This window comes from Thunnus thynnus, chromosome 23, assembly GCF_963924715.1.
Source record: "Thunnus thynnus chromosome 23, fThuThy2.1, whole genome shotgun sequence".
Classification (NCBI taxonomy): domain Eukaryota; kingdom Metazoa; phylum Chordata; class Actinopteri; order Scombriformes; family Scombridae; genus Thunnus; species Thunnus thynnus.
Genome location: NC_089539.1, coordinates 20,572,162 through 20,594,171, shown reverse-complemented (window position 1 = coordinate 20,594,171; position 22,010 = coordinate 20,572,162). Strand labels below are relative to the sequence as shown.

Genomic DNA, 22,010 nt, shown 5'->3' with positions numbered 1-22,010 from the left:
ACTCACATTACCCTTGTGCGTCTCTCACTCTTGATTATTTTCAGTCGCATTAAACCGCGACCATATGCACATAAACACTCCGCTGTGAGAGCGGTCAAGAAGTGTGTCAAGCACATAATTGTCGCCGTTGAGTAGGTGGGTAATTTCACAGCGTATGTTAATTTAAGGCGCTAATCAAAACACTACTGAAGCTCCCAATTCAAGCGCACACACGCACCGTCACAGCACACACGCCCATATGCATATATAAGTGTGTGTGTCACTAGCTTCATTGTATACCTTGAAAACGGTGAGTTATGAGTTGATTTACGGGGTTTAATGCAAATTATTTGTCTGCATCATCATGTTTTCAACTTATCTGATCATATGAATGAACACAGATGCAGTTGAGTTCATTTTAATGCTCTATGGATCATATTTTAGTCCAATTTCTCTGCTACTGAACTGGAAATACTGAAGAATCAAATAAATATAGTAAGTATATGTGAGGAAATATATGTTAGATAATGCCGTCAGCTCAACAAAACGAAATAAAAGGTTATTCTTTTTGTTAAAACATTTAAACATTGGATTAAAATATGTTTTTGCAGACATTAGCATTAAGCTTAAATCACTACTGCTCTTTAGTATAGCCTGACAGGACCAACAAACGTCGCTGTAAACTCTCAGCCTCGTTGTGTGTGTTCAACAAAAAGGTCCTACAAAGTGCAATTTACAAAATCTCCAGACTGGCTGCATTCAGTGCCAATATCATGTGATGATTGTCATATAGTGCAGCTATGACTGACATGATGAGAGGTAACCAACTGCCCCGACTGAGCTGGACTGTGATAAGAAGAGCTAAAGCTGTCTAATCTTTTCCTAATCTCTCTCTCTCTGTCTCTCGTCTCTTCCAGACATTAAATCGTGGCCAAAATTGCCTCAGCGACTGTAGTAAATCAGCCGTATAGTTTTATCACATTTCCATTTCCTCCTCCTCTACATCTTGTGGTGCTACATAAGAATTCCCTATAATACATCCTGTGTTGTGGACTGGTGCGATAGATCCTTTTTAGATTGAAATGTATCAGAAACTAAAGAAATGGTGATCTCACCAAAACACTTCACATCTTCCAACAGTCAGTCAGGACTGAAGTGTGGAAATTGTGCAGACTTACAAACACTTGGGAAGTGTGTATAATAACAGATTGAGATTTTGACAGATGTTATTGTGAAAAATGCTCAACAGCATCTGTACTGGCCACGTAAACTAAACTCTGGAGTAGATCGGAGAAAACCGACATATTTTATTCCTCTTTTATTGAGTCAAAAGTATTTTAACCTTTTCGTTTATCTGCTTGTTTACATCCATTTGTCAAAAAGGACGAGAACTGAGGTGTTGTTAACATCAGCTCTAACATTATTGGCAAAACTTTGAGTTTGAAACTCTTCTCTCGGGCCGTAGATTTAGAGTAACCCGCTTCAAATGCAACAGTCGTTCCCCGTGCAATAACCCTGCTTCATTTGCACATGTAATTTAGTATTTTAGGGATTGTCTTGTTGAAGTATTGTGTTTTGTATACTTTTTTAATACTTTTCGTTTTGTTTTTGTATTTATACGTGTGGTGTTTGTTTTATCTTGTGCCCCTGACTGCAAGTCAAGTTTCACATCTGGGATAATAAAGTGACTGAACTAAAAACACAAACACGCAGCTTAACACGAAACAAGTCCTCTAAAAACCATATAAGATTATCAACCAGCCCACACACACACACGTCCTCTATGACTACTTACAGCTAAAGCCATCAGGAATGTGTTGTAGATTATCTGTGTGTAAGACAGACGGAGGGAAGTTTGATATATGCACCTGCATTTTTGACACTTCTTTTACATAACATGTGCCTTCATGGTGTTGGATATCGTTGGCCGCTGCCATTAATCCTTGTGTATTTTAACTCTTTCTGACATTGTCATATTTGTATTTTTAGACTGTCCTTGCCTGTGTGTGTGAACTGTAAACGTGTACTTTGTTTGCAAGCTCGCTTGCCTAAAATTAGCCCTTGAGGGATGAGTAAAGTATTTTGAAATGAATTGAAATCGCATTTATTGATAAAATACATTTCTAGCTGTGCTACTATTCATTTAGCTAAAAATGTGGTGCAGCCCTGCAGTATAAATAAAGTTATTATTATTACAGTAAATAACTACAAGTGCTATCTGACTCATTGGCACATAAAAAACATTCATAAATCCTTATTGAAATCAACCCTTAGTGTATATTAATGAGTGATTAAGTACATTGATTTTATATGAGTGTGTGTGTGTGTCGTGTAGAGAGCTAAAGGCCAGCGATGACGTGGTGGAAGTGTCCCTGCAGACAGAGCTTGAGGGGAGTCTCAGATGTGGTCCGACAACAGTTTGTCTACTTACACCTTCCCATTAATAATACAGCACGTTTTATTTACTATTCATTAGTGAAGCATTTGATTTATTTGGTGCCATATTTTACAGTATAATAGACCGTATCAAATGCTGACAGCTGTTATATAGAACCAAAATACCTTCAGACTTTAAATCTCCCACACTGACATCCTTGTTTTTGCCAATGTTTTAGACACACAGGGTGCATTTTCAGCAACTTTCTTTTTGTTTCTTTTTTTTCAATGAGTTTGAAGCATTTTTGATGCTGTTTTTTGTGCCCAAAATGCTTTATTTGTTTGTTTGTTTTTTTCAGCCTGGGGCGCTCCAGATTGAAAATGCTCCGACTTTGATGATTCTAAAGCAAAAACCTCCTTCTGTCACAGTCGTTCTTTTTTTTTATTGTTGAATCAGATAAAGATGGAAGCATGACTGTCTTCTGTTAAATCCACTGTAAACACGGTAAAGTTGGCAGCAGCAGTAACTTCAGAAAGAGACACTATCATTGTAAAATCTGGTGAAGAATGAAGAAAAATTGACCGAAGACCAAACTGACTGAATTGGCAGTCAGTTTTCTGAGAGATTGTGATGCAATTTACAAAATATTGTGTTCACTCAATACAGCAGAGTTAAGTTTTTTTAAATAATCTTCAAAACATGATGAGCTCGTTGGAGGAAAATGCACAGTCGGGTCACTTCAGGTGAAAGAACCTACCTGTTACATATGTGGAGGAAGTTGGTTTGATTCTTGTTTCAGGTTGAAATAGTTAAAAGTTGAATTATTTTGTGAGGAAACAGTCACCGATTACAGAAAATGTGTAAGAATTCTTCTGATTTGAACCTTTTCTGCTGAAATGTACGTAAATATAGACATTTTACAAAACTGCACATGCTTTCAAATGATGTGTCATGTTAATTGTTGCCATTACAAGATGACAAAAGAGAATAAAATATCAGGCTTGGAGTGCCACAACTGAAATGGAAAAACATGAATTTTGCACATCTTAGAGGTGCAGACTGGTTTTGCAAATGTATTTTTTATTCCACATGTATTTCAGTGGAAATAAAGATATGCAACAATTTTTTGTTGCACTTTTTGACCCTGTCTGTCTAATTTTCGAAGCAGTTTCATGACATCTACCTTCCGCAGTATCCAGTCATTTCCCTGAGCGCCGGTGCTCAGCTGTAGCCTTTGCTACATTTCAAAAGCAGAAAGTGTTTTAAAACGGCTCTTTTCGCTTTGCGAGGTGCGACAGAGAAGATGAAATCCATTAAATTCTGCAAGATAAACCCCGATAAAGTCACATCCCATAAAGCGCTGACGCATAAAACGGTCTTTTTTCTTCGCTCAAGTTACCAAAAACATTCTGCAGTAATGCTCGAGAAGCTAAAAGAAAATTGCTGCTTTTTCATTTCCGCATGAACATACGGATGTTGAAACCAGTCTGCTGGCAAATCTGTTGGCATGAAAATCCAAATGTCATTCAGTGACTCAGCCAGACAGAAGGAGAACAGCGTTTGTGTGTGTTGTAAATGTACCTACATGAGTGTATATGCATGAAGAATTGTTATCATACTTACTCATTATCATGCATTTAAGTTCTTACAGTTAAGCACAAACGTTATCTATCATTATAAACCATAAAAAAACAAGTCTTACATGCTATAAATAGACATAGGGAAAGAATAAGGAAACAGTATTGAATTATACAGGATAAACTAAGTGTGTGTGCATGTCTGACCGTCCAGTCGACGCCGGTACGTAGATCCTTGTTGGGGCCGTTGGATGCGGGAGGCAGGGAGGGCTGAGGTGGACCGAGATGCTGGAGGCCTGAACGGGAGATCGCTTTCCTAAAAAAAAAACACAACAAAAAAAAACTTTATCGACATGTACTTTGCCTGTAATGCAAAAAATAGTGTTGTCATCCTTACTGGTGACACGGCTCTCTCACCTCAAGAGCATCTAAATCACACAGAGAGAGAGAGAGAGAGAGAGAGAGAGAGAGAGAGAACTAGATTTCGGTATAATTTAGTAGGTAAATTAATTATTCATGTTATGAGACCACATTTCAGCGGGCTCAGCGGGAGATATTTGGTTGAGGAGGACTGGGAACAGCTTGGAGGAAAGACTGCCAGCAGCACTTTGGGGTGAGGAGAGAGAGAAAGAGAAAGAGAGAGAGAGAGAGACGGGGACAGATCCGTTCTGTCAGAGGATGAGTCAGCAGTCATCTCTCTCTCTCCATGTTTCAGTCTCTGACTCTCTGCCTATTATATTTCCTCTCCCCCTTTTTCCTGAATTTTTCTGTCTATCTGTAATTTTCCCCTCAGTCTCGCTAACTCACACCTCATCTGTCTGCAGTAAGTTCTCAGTACGTCACCCCCCCCCCCCCCCACCCCCCCACTTCATCTCTATCTATCTATATCCATCTATTAGATAAACTGAAAAACACTTAACAACCACATCTTAATCAGCTTCTGACTGTGAGCGACTGAGAACAGTTATCGGTTATTTCACATGACAGATTCCGGGTGATGTCACATATTTCTGCACAGCGATCAGAGTTTAGCAGCGTTTGACTTCTCAAAATGTGCTGACGGTCGTGCGGTTGTTTGCTTGTGCTGCCAGCTCCGTATATCAACTCACGCTCACACAGTCCCAATTAAGTAAATTACTTTTCTTCATAAATATGCCTCCCTGTTTCTTATAAAATCTTATGTAGTGATAAATATGTAATGTTATACTGTAGATGAATCATTGGATTTCAAGTTTTCAGGGGCTGTAACATAAATATCAAGTCTCTCATGGTCTTTAAAGTCTCTCTCCACTCAAAAATGTGTTCTGCTTGTGACATCACAACTAGTTTGGAGCCAATCGTGGTTCAGTATCCAACTTAAACAACTGTGATGTGGGAACTTGAGGCCTTCAGTGCACAAACACTTTACAGTAAAGCAGCAGACGTCTTGAATCCAGTAGTTAAACTTTTGACATCAAAAATATTTACATATTCATAGATACTGGAATGTTTAATGAGGGAGAAAGAGGAGATGTAACTTTAAGGATTTAATTAAATTATTATTATAAGTAGAGTATTTTATATACATCTTTAAACATAGCTGGAGGAGATCTTTTTTTCTTCTTTTTTTTTAAACTGCAATAAAAGAAAATTAACTACTCAGTGATTTTCATTGGTTTAATTTGTTTCTTTCAGTGACTCCGGGAACATTTCTTGCACTTTATTAGACCCCATGGTGCTCGTCCTTTTCATAAATCACATTTGATACATTTAATCACATTTAAAGACTACTACTTTCTACTCAGTCCATTACTTCAGTGTTTATTTTTCCAAAGATTTGTAGAATTTTGCAAAATTTTCCGATTTGTTCTCAGTTCTTCTACTCTACATTTTTCATGCTTTTTCACTGCTAAATTCTAACAGAGAAAAACGAATTATACTTCATATACTTGATATACTATAATCATGGTATTTCCCTATGGACTCAAATTAATTAACATTCTCTGTCTGGAGGAATGTTGTTGCTTCCCAGATTAAAATCTCACTTTAAGAGAAGAACTGTGTGCTTGATGAAATGTCTGTAGGGACAAAACATCTGCACATTTTCACACGAACATCAGCACTTTTCAAGATAATGCAGAGTGCATGAATCAGAAGGAGTATTTGACAAGTAAGAGTGAACGGAGGTGTGTGTGTGTGTGTGTGTGTGTGTGTGTGTGTGTGTGTGTGTGTGTGTGTCTGTCAGTGGAAAAGGCTGCACAGAGCATCTGACCCCCCTGTTGAAAGTTTCAGTGGCCGTCTGTCTAAAATTATCAACCAGGACAAAGAGGAGTCCACTTACAAACCCTGTAACCCGATCACACACACACACACACACACACACACACACACACACAAATTGTACACACACATTGTACACACACACACACATGCATGTACGCACACTCACGACTCTTGGGATATAAATAGTTTTGCGTGGGTGACAACAGCACAAAAGCAAGGACGTATGGTGACTGGACATACGCCATATAGACCAGGGGACCACACACACACACACACACACACACACACACACACACACACACACACACACACACACACACACACACACACACTTCATGAGTCTAAGGTCATAAATCAATCCTCATGATCGTGCATTTCTGGTGGAAAGATCACATGCTGAAACGATGCTTACACTTCCTTATTGTAGATTTATTTGATAGGTTTCGACTATCATTTCTTTCAGGTTTGATGACTTTGCGCTCATGAACTTCACGGGTGAGAAGTGAGGACACGTCAGCATGTTAGAATAAAGCCCGTTAGGGGAAGTAACATGAGCGGTGAGACGTTGCCGTGAACCGAATCCACACAGTTTTATTGAAACTACTTATTTGGAAGTGAAACCAAAGGCAGAAAGTAAAATGTGAGCAAAGTCGATAAGGTATAAGAGACTGACTGAGTTTGTTTGTTGTTTCCTTCGCTTTGTTTATATGATTATTAATCTCAGCTGTAGCTTTTGTTTTGTTTTGCTCTGCTCTGTTTGATGTCGGAGGGTTCGTTTGAGAATATGTTAATTTGATGAGGGGTTTTTTTGGGGGGGGAAATTTCCATAAAAATCTAGTGAAAAATGTTTTACTTTCTGATTCAACTTGGACCTACTGTCCTTTCTGTATAACGGATGACTGAAATGGATATCTGGGTGTAGTTCACTTTTAGTTTCAATTGCAAAAAACTGTGTTTGTTTACGACCTGGCTGGTTTTTTGACCGATTGACTTCTGTTATTGTTTGTGTCCCCGGCTCTCAGCCATTAAGTGGGTGAGTAAAATATTCATAACTGGTGGGAACAATGGCGGAACTATGACAATAAGATCCACACATACACACACACACACACTTAACCCTGGTGCTTTGAGGATTATTATAAACTGATTTTAGTTGATCAGATATGAATGAACAGGCTGTGCGTGTGTGTGTGTGTGTGTTTGTGTGCGTGTACATATTACTCATAATGAAACCTTCCTTTCATGAGAGCGCGTCTGTGTGAGTGTGTTATATCGCTAACCGGTGGAAAGTGAAAGTCAAACATTGTAGTTTACATCTCACACACACATACACACATATACACACACACACTTTCTCTCATTCAGAGGTCATGGGGCGCCATTATATTTGAGTGAGTACTAATCTACTAAAAGCAGACAGGATCACGGGCATTAAGGCCCACTCCTAAAATCTAAACAAAAAATAGAGTGTGAAGCTTTTCTGTGCTCTTCACATAGTAGCGCGCGCGCACACACACACACACACACACACACACACACACACACGCACACACACATACGTGCATTTTGCCTCAGAGATATTTTAAGTAGATTTGCTCACAAAAAAGGCAGCCAAAGTCCATCAATCTAAAAGTACATCTTGTTTAAGAGCATTTAAATAAACAGAAATGACGGCCAAACAAAGCAAAACTACCTTGTGAAAGAAGACAAATCCCACCGCGTTGTTGACCCCGACCGTTCATAGCTGTGACTGTTACATGACTCGTCGAGTCAAAGAAAGGACATAAAAAATGCAACTCTCAAAAAAAACAGATGGGTTTTTTTTTTGAGGGAAAATGGGAATTTTTAAAACCAGAGGAAGGAAAGAATGAGAAATGTAGAGAAACTGTAAATATGTATGGTGGCTGAACTATGACATGTTCCAAATTAAAAACATGTTAGCTACAATTTTGATTTATTTTTCCTGTTTTTTTAGTAAACTGAACATCTTTGGGTTGCGTACTACGTTTGAGGACGTCACCTTGGGCTTTGGGGAACAGTCATGGACATTTTCTGACATTTTATAGACCAAACAACCAACCAATTAATCAAAATGATCGTCAGATTAATCAAAAATTAAAACAATTAGAAGCCGCAAAACATGCTTCTCCAGGCTGCACGCAACTTTATTTTTGATACTTGTGTGACCTACAGTTACCCATAATACCCTTCTCTACATAGGTTCGCAGAGACGTTTACATGTATCTTTGCAGAAGTATAATTCCAGCTTTGGTTGGACCACTACAACATTATCAAATGTCTTCAGATGAAACCATGAAAAATATCTTCCTTTTGTATAAAATTGTAGACTTTTGTCACCCATCATCAGATAAAATCAAAAAGCCTATCAGTGAAACTTTAAACTATATAACTAAATCAGATTTTGTGTGAAGATTATTGACCAACCAGCAGCAAAACAGAACAGAACAAGACATTTAAGGCTTTGGAAAACAGTGGACATTTTCTAACATTGTATGTACCAAACAACTAATAGTTTAATTGAGAAAATAATCAACATAATAATCAATATTGAAAATAATTTGAATACAGGGGCAGCAAACCCTGTACGACTGATTTGGAGAGGAAATGCACACCAGCTGGATTTTGGAGGCATTGCTAATTACTAGCTGTGTTTGGGGAACACCCACCTAATTGGAAGTTTTTATTTAGGGTTCAAACACCCGACGACACATAATGTTCCAAAAACTTTCCACAAATAGAGGAGAGGAACCAGGCGAGTTCATCGGCTGTACATCCGAAACCGAGACGCAGGTTTTGTTCAGACGGAGAGTGAATTTTTTTTCCGTTTAAACGGAGCAGGCGAGAGCAGCGTTAGCGGAGAGAGAAACAGACACTCAGCGTGATGAAGCCGTCAGTGAGGAGATTAAACTGAAACCTTGAATAGCGGAGTTGAACACAGCGGCTGATGTTGAACGCAGGCTACCTCTCCACTCCCACTTCTAATACCACCTACTCTCTCTATAATTCTGTCTCTCTTCTTCCCTCCCTTCATTATTCTCTTTATCCAGCCCTCTCCCCTTTACGCTCTCTCTCTCTCTCTCTCTCTTTTTTTTCTGGAACTAATCACCCTCCTCTTCCTCCTGCACTCTCTTCTTATATTCTCCTCCTCCACCTCTTCCTCCACTCTGCCTCCTTTTTGTCTTCATGTCCCTACACCACCCTCAGCTCTCTCAGATCTTCCCCTCCTATCATCAACCCCCCCCAACCCACCCGCCCCTCCACTAATCTCCCTCTTTTCTTCTCCCACTGCTTCGCTCCTCCTCTTCCTCTTCTTCTACCATTCCTCTCCTCTCTTGTCATCCCTCTGCTCTTCTTTCTCATCCTCCCCCTTGTCTCCTCTTCTTGTTTTCCTCCTCCTCCTCCTCCTCCTCCTCCTCTTCTTCCAGCAGAGGTGGGTTGTCAGCGTTGCTATGACAACAGCACAGCGGGAGCATCGGCAGCTCATCCAGTAATTATATTGGTGGAGAATCTGCTGTGTGTGTGTGCGTGTTTGAGAAACTTTACAGTAAACTGTGAATGTAGTTAGTTAGAGTCCTGATCACCTCATGTGGGATGACTGCGTGTACATATGGAGACCGTACATATATATCATCTTCACTTCACATCCTACACACTAACGCTGATGTAATCCTTGTAATTCCTCAACTATTTTCTAAATACAGATACTCGGCAACCATGGAGGGGTCAGTTACAACTGTAACAGTTACTACAGGATGAACTGTTGTTGTTGCTCGCCACTATTCAAGTGATTACGGCGGGAAGAAAATAGGTGAAACACTGATGTCATCTTCTCCAGACCATTTAACCATTTTTCCTCACGGCGGCCATGTAAAAGGATTTATTATTGATGCCAAAGTGAGGACAAAAGTAATATCCACAAGAATAAAAAGCAGCTGCAAGTGGGAGGAATCGAATTTAACATCTTTTGACTTGTGGAGCAGAAAACATTGTGATTTCAGCTAGATTATGGAGGAGGAGGCTTTGGTTGACAACACAACTGCACCAGTGTGGGTTTAGTGGTAAGCCAGTTTCTTTGTGCAGGGAAAGGTTTGTTAATAATGTGGGTTCTGTATTCTGGTTTTACAAGAAGAAGAGTACACATTATTTACTTAAAGCGTCTATGTGAGAAACGTGGTGTCGCACTACAGCACCAGAATCTCAGACCAAAACAACTGTGCGTGTCGTTTAATCAATAAAGTTGGGAAAAAAAAGAAAGAAAGAAAGCGGCAACTGACAAAACTCAGATCAAACTGTCAAACTAGGCAGAGCTGATCAAATATGGGAAGAATTATGAGAAGAATTATGACCCGGCTGCCATGTTGAAGACCGACACAGGAGGAGGGGGTGTCACACACACACATGTCAATCAGATTGTTCCTTTAATTCAGTTCTTAATAGTCTAAGTTCAGACATTTCAGCTATATGTCTGAGCAGTTCTACATGTCTGACTGTGGTTACATCTCCACACTCTCTTTTTTGCCTTTTGAGCACAATGTATTATTCTTTTACCTCATATTTTGATAAAGTCAAAGTAAGGAGAAATATCACATAATGAGAAGGGTCAAATCAAGCAGCAACTACCACGACTTTAGGCTGAAACCAATGAAGAAGTACCTTAAAATGCAATACCACCGACGGCCACTAGATGCTCCAACTGACTTCCATTCAAAAAGTGTCAACTTCTCTCTAGAAATACTAAGTCAATATATTTTCAACAAGTCAATTGCTAAATTTGGGCCCTCTAATAAGTGTGCTGGTGGTTATTTTAGAGATGATTGCTCTACGACTATTGTCGCAATATTTCAGTAAGTTTAATGTTACCTGATTATGATACCTGCCCTGTTAGCACAATTTAGCTAAAGTAGCTAACGTTAGGCCAAGTGTGCAGCGCTCGGTGTTCTCAGTAAGCTAGCATTAGCTTCGGTTCGAGGTAGCGGGGCGTCTTTCCAGAGCTTGAAAGGCAACACCCCGCACTCCTGATTTTGAAGGTCCTGACTCCAAACGGAAAAGATGGAACCAACCAAAAGCTGCAACTCTGGGCCGTTCAAACCAGCTCCAATGCAAAGCAGTGGGTGACATCACTGCTCGCTATGTCCATCTTTATATACAGACTATGACCTGAATAAATAGTAATGGGAAAAAATACTCCTTGGTTTGCTTAAAAAAAAAGGTATTTTCATTTGATTCATAGAGCTGAACAAAGACTGACCTACACTCACTTCCATTATGCCATGAGCAACAGCTAAGGAGGTTCATATTTCAGATCATTCCTGTCCTTTCAAGATATGACTAACACCTGAATTTAAAACACATATCGAGCACCAACAGAGACCGAACACCTGCACAAAATCCTGACAGCTCCGCCACAAAAAGTCTGCATTAGCCTTGAAAAAGCACAGAGCAGTAAAAGCCATTCAACTTCAGCCTGACATTTAGAGTGGGCGAAGAGAAGAAACATCTCGAGAATTGATTTGTTTCACTGCTGGTTAACAAGGAAAGCCATAATGCGACATGTTACGCTGGTTTATAATCCCTGTAAAGATACAGTTACAGACAGAAATTCAAAAGGTTAAGACGGCAGCTGCTCGACAGTTTCACTCACCTGTAGCCGAGAAGCCGATGAAACCAGCGCACTTTTTTCACCCTCCGTCTCCTCCTTCCCTGCCCGCCGGCTCCGGCGTTTATCATTTTTATTCTTTTTCGAAAATTCTCTCACTTATAGTGCTGCAATTATCCTCTTCTCTCGCGGTAAACGAATTAAAATTCCAGCGTGGACTGAATCAACCGGCTATTATTTCCCTACACACTCACAGCACAGGTCAGGTAATTATGCCAATCAACGTGACAGACAACGGCGACCTGACACCAGTCATCTGAGCTGAGTAATTCAGTGTGTGTGTGTGTGTGTGTGTGTGTGTGTGTGTGTGTGTGTTATCTGATTCATTCTTTATTCAGGTAAGGCTTACGAATAGTATAGGGTTAGGATTTAGGTTTTGGGCTGAGATTAAACCTCATTATAAGTGAGATCGATAGCGAGATTAAGGTTATTATTAGTAGGTGAGGAAATAGATGTAGTCAATGGAGGATCCTCATAAAACAAATTAGAGTGTGTGTGTGTGTGTGTGTGTGTGTGAGCAGTGGTGTCCAATGAACTATGACACTGGATCCACGACACGTCACCTCCCTCCTCGCCTCTCGTCTCCCTCTGCCTCTTTCTGTTAGATCAAAGATAATAAGCTCATTTATAAGAGTAGACATCAGAATAATCATAAAAAAGCAGTTATTATAGAAAACAGACCATTGCTAACCATTTTTATACCACTTTATTACTGTGATTTTAGGATTTTTACAGCTAAGTGGCATCATTTTCTGAACTCTGTAGCCTGTGGTAGCTGAGGAAAATGAACAGCAAATACATAAAAATACCTGCATGTAGCGGTCTTTTGCCAATTAGCCCCCAGTCTCCCTTCAAAAAACATGCAATTTTATGATTTTGCCGAGCTGGGGGGAAGTTGATACTCTTTTTGAAATGCTGTCAACAACAAATTCTTAATTATTTGTTCAAAATTCGGCTTTAAATGTAACAAATTATGTTCTTTCTTCATTCTGAAAAAAAGCATTTAATCCTAAACATCATGCCAAGTGTTTTACCAAAAGCTTCAGCATAATATTTTCATGACCTTATAACATGATAGTAACAAGTGCTTTACAAAGTGAGGTGGAGGGGGGGCAGGGGGGGAGGATCATAGACCAACCAAGTACAGAGCAAGGACCCAGCAGGGATCCACCATGGATCTGTCTGGACTCTGTCATGGACCAGCTGGCAATTTGCGATGGTTATTACTGTACATCTGCCTGTTTGGTCACTACTTAGGTTACCAGTGTTGTAGTTTAAATGTTTTTGTGTGTGTGTGTGTATAAATTTGGAGGACATATTGCCACATTATCAATAGTGTGGTATTTGCTAAAAAAAACAAGCTTTTGTGAATAGCACCATGTCCTTCAAGGGAGAGTATCTACTGCCAAGAAAAGGATGAAATTGTTTCTTCTTTCCTTCTTTTAACCTTCCTATATCTTTCTCTTATTCCTTATTTATTCATCCTTCTTCTCCTTCCTCTTTTCTGCCGTCTCTTTTCTGTCTCCTGTCCTCATTCATCCCCTTACAGGTGAATCTGCTCTATTTTTGGAACATTACGTAAGAGATAACCTGGCAAGGGCAACTTGAGAAACACACGAGACACACAAGTACACGCACGCACACACACACACGCACACGCACACTAACATACCGATACATGTTTATTAGTCTTTTGGGAAAAAAGGCATTTAGGCGACTGCATGTGAATATAGAGTAGAATTAGACCGATGTGGAGATTTAAAGGCCAAGACCAACACTTTTTTATGCTGATATTCTCATAATTCTTGGCAGGGAAGTGGGGTATAAACCACAGAAATGACGTTCCAGAGGATTAAAATGTCTCCTTGAGAGCAAAAATAAAGTGATGAAACTCTTCTTTTTTTTTTAAACACAAGGGTTCCTGCGAGAAGAAGTAGAACAAGAGGAGTTTAATTTCTTAATATGGTTGCTGCATGTTTGCAAATTCCAAACTTAAAATGTGTTGTTTTCATTTATAGCTGCACTTATACATTTATTTCCCAAAATATTCTTTCATAAGGCGAATCATTTTAAATTATTTGTGTTGTGGCCTCCAGCTTTGTCATGCAATCGAAGAACTACTGTTCATAGGTGGGAAGCCAGTGAGGGATCATGTCTAGAATAATTATTGATTAATTTGTTGATCCTTTTCTCAATTAATTGATTAGTCGTTTGGTCTAGAAAATGGTCAAAAATGTTGATACTGTTTCTTAAGCCTAAGGTGAGGTCCTCAAATGTCTTCTTTTGTCCCAACCAACAGTCAACAACCCAAAGATATTCAGTTTACTGTCATAAAAGTCTAAAGAAACCAGAAAATATTCACATAAGAAGCTGGAATCTGAGAATTCTGACCTATTTTCTTAAAAAAAAGTGACTCCAAATGATTAACTGATTATCAAAATAGTTGGTGGTTAATTTATAGTTGTCAACTAAACGATTAATCAACTGATCCTTGCAGCTCTGATCATATCTTAAACTACTGACTCAAACTTATCAAGCTGCATCTCTGCGTGTTACGACGACATCTAACTTCATCACAATCTGCATTCTCACTTCCGCAGTCAGTCAGCAGACACTAGATGATCTGTTAACTGTAGTTTGAATAGGCAGAATGTTATTGATCGCGGCCTTAATCTGAACAAACAGATGTAAAAACGTCAATCTCTAACATCAGCGCCGACAATTCAGGACGCTTCAGTTACTGGTCGACTTTGTCAGTCTGTAAGTCATTCAGCACAATCAACAAACACTCATTTTGTTCTATTGTTGCTCCGTTTCTGTTTCTTTATCTCTCTCCTTTCAATCTTCCCCTTTCTTTCCGTCACATCGCAATTTCTCTACCTCCCTTTCATTCTCTCCTTCTGTCTCTCCCTCTATGTGGGTCAGTGTGAAAGGCTTGTTCGTTGCCGCTGGTGACACAGCATGCCCAGAGTGTGTACATGTGTGTGTGAGAGGGACAACAGAGTATGTGTCTGTGTCTCCACAAGCTTCCTTTCAGTGCCCCAGGTAATGGGGTGTGATAGATAAAGGTTGATCACCACACACACAAACAAAAACACACACAAAAAAAACCCCCTCAGAGACATTAAGAGACAGGAGCCAGGAGGGTTTTCAGCATCTCATGACAATGGTTGACATTTTTAACACATCATGAACAGGAAACGCTCTTCTATACATATGCTAACTTTCAGAGACCCAGACATGTACTGTTAAAACACTGAAACTGAAAAACTGAACTGGCATGGTGTCTTAAAATACATTTTAAAACGCTGCAAAAAAGCCCTTTTGTTTGAATCGCTTACAGCAAATTGCTAACAGGCACTCAGCACTCACTAGGTGATAGCAGGTCAAAGATAATGTCTGACTGACTGCATCCTGAGGCCCACTGCGGTTAAAACTACCAACTAAAGTCCACATGGAGCTAAACAGGAACACAAACTCCCCACGGCTTTATCGAGACCGACAATAGCACTGTGTCAAAAAACACAGTCTCCTCATTCATTACAAAGTTATGATCCTTAAGACTTTCAGGAAGTCAAACCCTGTTATTGATACTATTTATGGAGCACTTTGTAATTGCATTACATACAATTATAGCCATTACCACTCTGGATTTAATTAGCCTTCACAGGAAATGATGCAGCATGTAATCCAGTGTTTTTGTTTTTAATTTTATCTCACTGATATCAGCTTTACTGTTCAGTCTCCTAATGCCGTATCAGAGGCGTGTTAAGTTACCGCTAATGTAAACCCAACATTTCCTACTTCTGCTGCCATTCATATAAGACGTTACGGCCTCGTATCTTAAGGGTTAAGACACCAACCATGAACCACAACATCCTCAGTTTAAGTCCAGCAGAGGACCTTTGTTACACCTCTCTCCCTCGTTTCCTGTCACCTCTCTAGTGTCTATAAAAAAGGCTCAAAATGCCAGGTAGCTAATCTACTGCCACTGGAGAAACTAAATTTCTTGAGCATACGTGACACTAGTGCGTTGTGTTCTTCTACCAAGCCTTTTATAGGTGGACATTCATGTTTTCATCTTCACTTTGTTTTATTTATTTATTTTTTCGACTGTGGATCAGTTTAAAATATTCCAGGGAGTAATAGCACAAGAAGGAGCAGCCAGAGACTGAGCAGTTTGATAAAGAGCTGCAGAGCGAGGGCCTGCAAACCTTCAGGTAACCGACTTTACTGCTGACTGCTGTTGAGTGGAAAACTACTCGACCTGTGTACAGCATGAAATCAGATTACTGTTGACTGATTTCTTCATTTAAACAACATGAATTTGTTTGGATGCACTGTAAACAGCTGCAACGGTTGCTCATCTGTTGAGTCTCAGTCGCTGCTCGGTGAGTGTTGTAGTATTAAACTGCATTAGACGTTATCACCAAACAACCAGGACTGACGTATAAACAACTTTCAGTGACACAACCAACATGGCTTAAGTTTTAAATCATGCAGCTTATGGTTTATAACTGTCTGTGCAGCTTCTAGATTCAGCCTCTTTCTGAGGACCAAGCACACAAAAATACACACAGACACACAGGAACATGACTGAACACATTCAACAACTGACAATAGCAGGAAGAAATCAACACACAATACACTGACACACGCACACACACACACACGTACAGAGTTATTATAGTGGGCTACAAATAGTGTTTCTTGTGAGTGGTAATTTATTGTCAATCTGCACAAAACAATTTCTTATCTGCACACATTCTGAAATTATCACACATGCACACATTTCTCATCTCCCTGCTTTGGGCTGGTAAAAATATTTATGTGTGTGTGTGTGTGTGTGTGTGTGTGTGTAGGGGGCAGGGTGTGAAGGGTGGAGTTGTCATGGCAATCCCACTCAGACTTCCTTCCCAGTTTTATCTGAGCGTACAGCATTCCTCTCTGTCTGTCTGTCTGTCTGTCTTCCTCCCCGTTGGTCCGTCTGTTCGTTCTCTCCCTCTTCGAGTGTGTTTGCGAGCGTGCGCGTCTCTGTCTGTAGCTGTTAGCCGCTAAATAACTTAGTTCTGTTTGGACCCGGCGGCAGTAGACGACAACCAGCCACCAGCTTGAAAGATTTTTATCCAGCGGGTCATTTACCCCGCTGTGTCAAACTGATTATCTACAAAATAAAAGGCTCGGTGCACCTGTGGGCTATGAAAGCTCTAAACCTGCACCGCTGGCACAATTGGCACACTTATGCCTCGGTCGGACTACACAACATTTCCAGATGGTCATTATGTCAGACTGGGTGATTGTGGCCTTGAGGTAACTGGCACACGTTCATGATGTTGCACTCAGGTGTGCACATAAGTAAGATGTGAGGAATTAAAAAAGACAGCTTAAAGGATGGGTTCACAATTTTTCAAATGGGCACCAGAATGAACAGTCACATGTTTTACTGGTTGTAATCATTCATCCTGTTCATACTGACCATTAAGAGATCCCATCTTAATGCACTTACAATTTAAGTGATGGGGGATAAAATGTAAAAGTTTATTTGACACTAATATGAAGCTTCAGCCGTTCAAATTAATCAAATGATACCTTTCAGTCATTTCATTCTGTCTTTTTGATCCTTCACTGTCCATCAAGGATTTTTTTTTTACTAAAAAGACTGTAACTGTAGAAGATATCCACTTTATGTGATTAACTCAGATAGCTAAAGACTCATATTATCTTCAGTTAAACTTTTAAACACATTTTTGCTAAAAACAAGGACTGGATTTCGTCCCCCATCGCTTATATTATGATTACAACGAGCAAAACCCGTTTCAGTGTTTATACGGGCGCCTGATTGTTGTTTTAAGGCTGCGAACCCCTCCTTTATCGGCTTCAAATCCTACTTTCACACCTTCAATCGCTACACGTAGCGGGCGCGCCTGTCGGAGTGTCAGAAAGTCATAAAAATGATCGGAAGCGGCGCTCCCACTCCGACGTCGGAAAGGCGAGGGAGGAGAGAGTTTCATAAAGTGTTTGACCATCTGACAGACCGTTTGAAGCTGATGCCTCGATGCAGACGTGGTCGAGCGGAAGGGACAAGAGACACTATCAGCGGTCACGATCAGCAGTTTCAACAACCATTGCCGTCCAAAGCATCACAGAGTACTCTCACACTGTAGATATTGTTAAACTAGACACTATATTACCAATGAATCTGATGATTATCGTCGCAATGTTTATTTACATGTAAATAAACAACATGATTACAATCTACATTACAGACAAATAAGAAATAAATGGTTTATTGATAGTCTACTGTCATATTTGTGGTCATATTTCTACATCAGCTGCTCTTCTGTTCTTCTTGAAGATGAGTTTGATTCTGACTGAACTGTTGTTTTTTTTTTTTACTTTAATAAGTATAATATATTTAATTACAGTCTACTTCTCTCTTCTCTGTGTGTCTCTGACAGGGAGTGGGTGTGTGAGAGCAGCTGCAGTTGGGTACACTATCAACTCTTATTAGATCACTGTCTTCACACACACACACACACACACACACACACACATAAAGTTAACATGCAGGCACTTCTGGGCGACACACTGTTCTTGCGAATGCGAACGCAATGTGGTGACCGATAACACACACGGACGCGGACGCGGAAACACGCACACACACGCACACACACACACACACACAAAAGACATACAGGCAGAGTTTCACAGTCGGGATGTTGTTGAAGGAATTTAAAGGACAGAAGGGTAGAAAACACTTTAACAGAAGAATAGATCAGAGTAGAACAGAGTAGTACACACTATTAATTGATCAACAGATAATTATAAATAACACTTTTGATGATTTATTAATTGTTTAAAGACATTTATCAAGCAAAAATACCAAACAAATTGCTGGCAGCAGCTTCTCAAGTGAGATTATTTGATGCTTTTCTCTGTTTTATATCATTGTGGATTGAATATCTTTGGGTTTTGGCATATTTGACTATTTCCAGACCTTTTATAGTCTAAACTTAGGAGTCTGTGATTAAATTAATTATTAGTTGCATCCTTAGAACGGTAGAAGACAGCGGAGCAGCGAGGAGGACAGCAATTATAATGCAATATACATGTTTTTAATTTGTCGATTTATGAGCTTTATAACATTAAAGTTATATTTATGTGTTGTGTGTGTGTGTGTGTGTGTGTGTGTGTGTATCCGGTGGTGAGGCTGGATACAGGAAGCCTGACTCTTTCCCTCTGACCTTCCTCCCTCTATTTATAAGCCTCCTCTCTCTCTCTCTTTCCTTCTCTCAGTAACATTCAAGTCAAATTTTTACAATTTTCACGTTCGCCCATTTTCTAGATTCACTGAACACAAATTCACCACTACACACAACTTATGCACTATAAACTAATATTCATATCGTTACCCCAGTTAGTACACAATCAGTTAGTGACTGACCTGGGTGGCCCCTTTCAGAGATAAATAAAGTTGTGCTGTGTTCTTCTGATAATGTGCTTCACTGGAGATGATATGATTCTTGCACCAAGGCTGTTAAACTGTTGGAAAGCGACTCCTGATTAAACTTAACGAACAGCGAGGTTGTTGTGGAATGTCACAAGTAAAATGGTTCATTCAAACCTAAAAAAAAAGACAGGCTGACAGTGAAAAACCTGCATTTAAAGGATGACGGACTGAGAAACGTGTTCATTTCTTCTCGAGGGAAGTAAAAGAGCATTGTGCTTGATTTACAATGAAACAGCAGCACCGAACCAGCCTGTTTTGAACAAAAACTATCCCAAAAAAAAAAGACAAAACACGGAGGCGAGAACCAACAAAAGTGAAGCAGATGAAGTCGTGATTTTCAACAATGAACGCAGTGACTAATGAAAACTTACACCAGTGTCTCTGCACAGCCATCGCACCTTTTTATACTCAAGTTTAAGGACTCGGTTACACGTCTCCCATTAATACAGACTTCTGGTGTTTTTATACTGGAATATCATCCCTTACTGGGACCAATTCACTGAGCTGAAATAAACGTCTATCTATAAACGACTTGAGGACGGAGCGGTTGACCATATGCACATCTGAGGTCGTCCTTCAGCGGGCAAGGTGAAGGTCTGTGTGTTTGACTGAAGGAGTGGAACGAGCCTGTCCTTCATTTCTCCGTTGGCCTACATTATTTTTCCTCTGGGGGTGGATGAGGAGGCAGAGAGAGAGAGAGACAGAAGAGAAAGAAAGAGAGAGAGTCAGATTAGAGAGAAAGGGAGGAGGAGATAATGAGTGAGAGATAGAAAGAGATGAGAGAGAGAGAGGAGTATGCATGAAGATAGGGAAGGATAGAGGGATAACTGTGAGAAAAAAGAGAGATAGAGAGAGAGAAGTGAAGGAGAGAGCATCTGTAGGCGGTCTTGGCTTTGCCCAAAGGCCTTGGCTTCTCTCCTTCTCCTCCTCCTCCTCCTCATCCTCATCATCATCATCGTTTCTCCTTCACACTTTCACTCTCTCCCGCTCTCTTCTTCTACTCCTCGACCCCTCATCCTCCTTTACCTCTGTACTCACATCTTCATCCCTCCATCTGCCCACTATTTATTTTCCCCTCGCTAACTCACACTTTTGGTTCAAATTCAGACCAGATTTGATTTTATTAATTTAAATGCGAAGCAGCAGGTCGGGGAGAGGGGTGGGGGGGATGTGGAAAGACTCGTTGGCCGATAAAACGATCACAAAAGCGTTTCGTGATGAGACATGCCTTGGGTGTTTGTATTATTAAATATGCTTGTTGCAACATAATCTGTTTAACTACTCACCCTGTAGTATTTACAGCAGGGTTAATCTAGCTGCACAACTTCCTCTCAGAGGCTACCCGACTGATAACGAAACGAGAGAGAAAACCACACTATCGAGGCTCAAATCAACGTGGGAAACACGAATCAACCCGTCCATCGTCTGAAACACTGCTGTGCCAGCGAGCGATCAGTAAGTGATCAAAAGGTTATCACGAGAAATAATTCAAACAGGAGACAGAAACGATGTTAATACCCCAATTAGTGGTTCCTAACGTGGGAGTCACAAAATGATGTTTATATTTTCTTTTTTAAATATTTTCTTATCTCATCTTATCTTTTTTCTTGTGAATTTTCTTGTGAACTGCATAACTCTAACTAACTATTATGGGCTTTTTCACTATTTTCTGACAATGTATTAATCACTAGATGAAATAATCAGCAAAATAATTGATTTTGAACAGCATCTCAGCATCTTAAGGCCTCCAAAAAAAGTATTAATATGCAAGTAAAGTACAACAAAATATGAATATTTGATTGAAATGGTCACCATGCAGATATGCAACCAGTTTGCAGTTATTAACTGATACTATTGAATTGATATTAACATCTATTTGGTTGTTAAATGGTTGTAAAGACAGGTGAATGTTAATATTTTCAGGCTTCAGGCTCTATTATTTCATTTCATATCCTATAGACTTTCATTCAGGTGTATGACATCATCATATCGTATTAAAATCAGCACAGAAGACTTGAAAAACTGTACATTTCCTCTGTACAAACTTACATTTTTAAAGTCTAAACACTAACTGTTTCACAACCAGTATCTCTCTGCATGTCCAGCAGAGTCAGCAGCGTATCTTTTCCAAAACTCCCACTCAGAAAACCCACTCTGTTTCTATAAGTAGGAGAGAGAGAGAGAGAGAGAGAGAGAGAGAGAACTGCTTATAGTCCGTGAACCGACTACTAACATTCACACTGGTGGAGTGTCGACACAACATACCTCTGCTAACACACAACCAGCGCACACAAGCAGATACAAACACTGATCTCTATCTGGACGGTTTGGTGAGCAAAACACCGAAAAAATGAAAACAAAAAGTCCAAAGAAGGTTGTGGATTTTTTTTTTTTTAGTAGGTTATATAATGTAAGCTGTGGATCTATTACTGTCAATGATGCAGAGACGGATGAAGTGAAGGTTTCAACAAGTTAAAACCCCAAAGAAACTAAACTAGACTGATTTGAGCTCATTGATACTAAACAGCCTTTTATAATTAAACACATGTATTTGCTTCACTACAGTATCAGGAGTATAATTGGCAAGTAATGTTTCCAGGCCCCATGGGAGACCTTAGTGCCTAAAAA

General features: G+C 39.8%; 1 protein-coding gene across 10 annotated transcripts in view; it reads right to left on the bottom strand.

Annotated features, from left to right (window-relative positions):
* Positions 1–22,010, bottom strand: part of dgki (diacylglycerol kinase, iota) — an 80,638-nt gene that overhangs the window by 41,732 nt on the left and 16,896 nt on the right. For all 10 annotated transcript variants that reach the window (XR_010925850.1, XM_067582522.1, XM_067582523.1 and 7 more), the window contains exon 2: positions 4,141–4,249. Coding sequence is in view for 9 of the 10 variants with exons in the window: in XM_067582522.1 (XP_067438623.1) it covers positions 4,141–4,249 (109 nt within the window). In the remaining variant the exon portion in view is untranslated. The remainder of the gene's footprint in view (positions 1–4,140; positions 4,250–22,010) is intronic.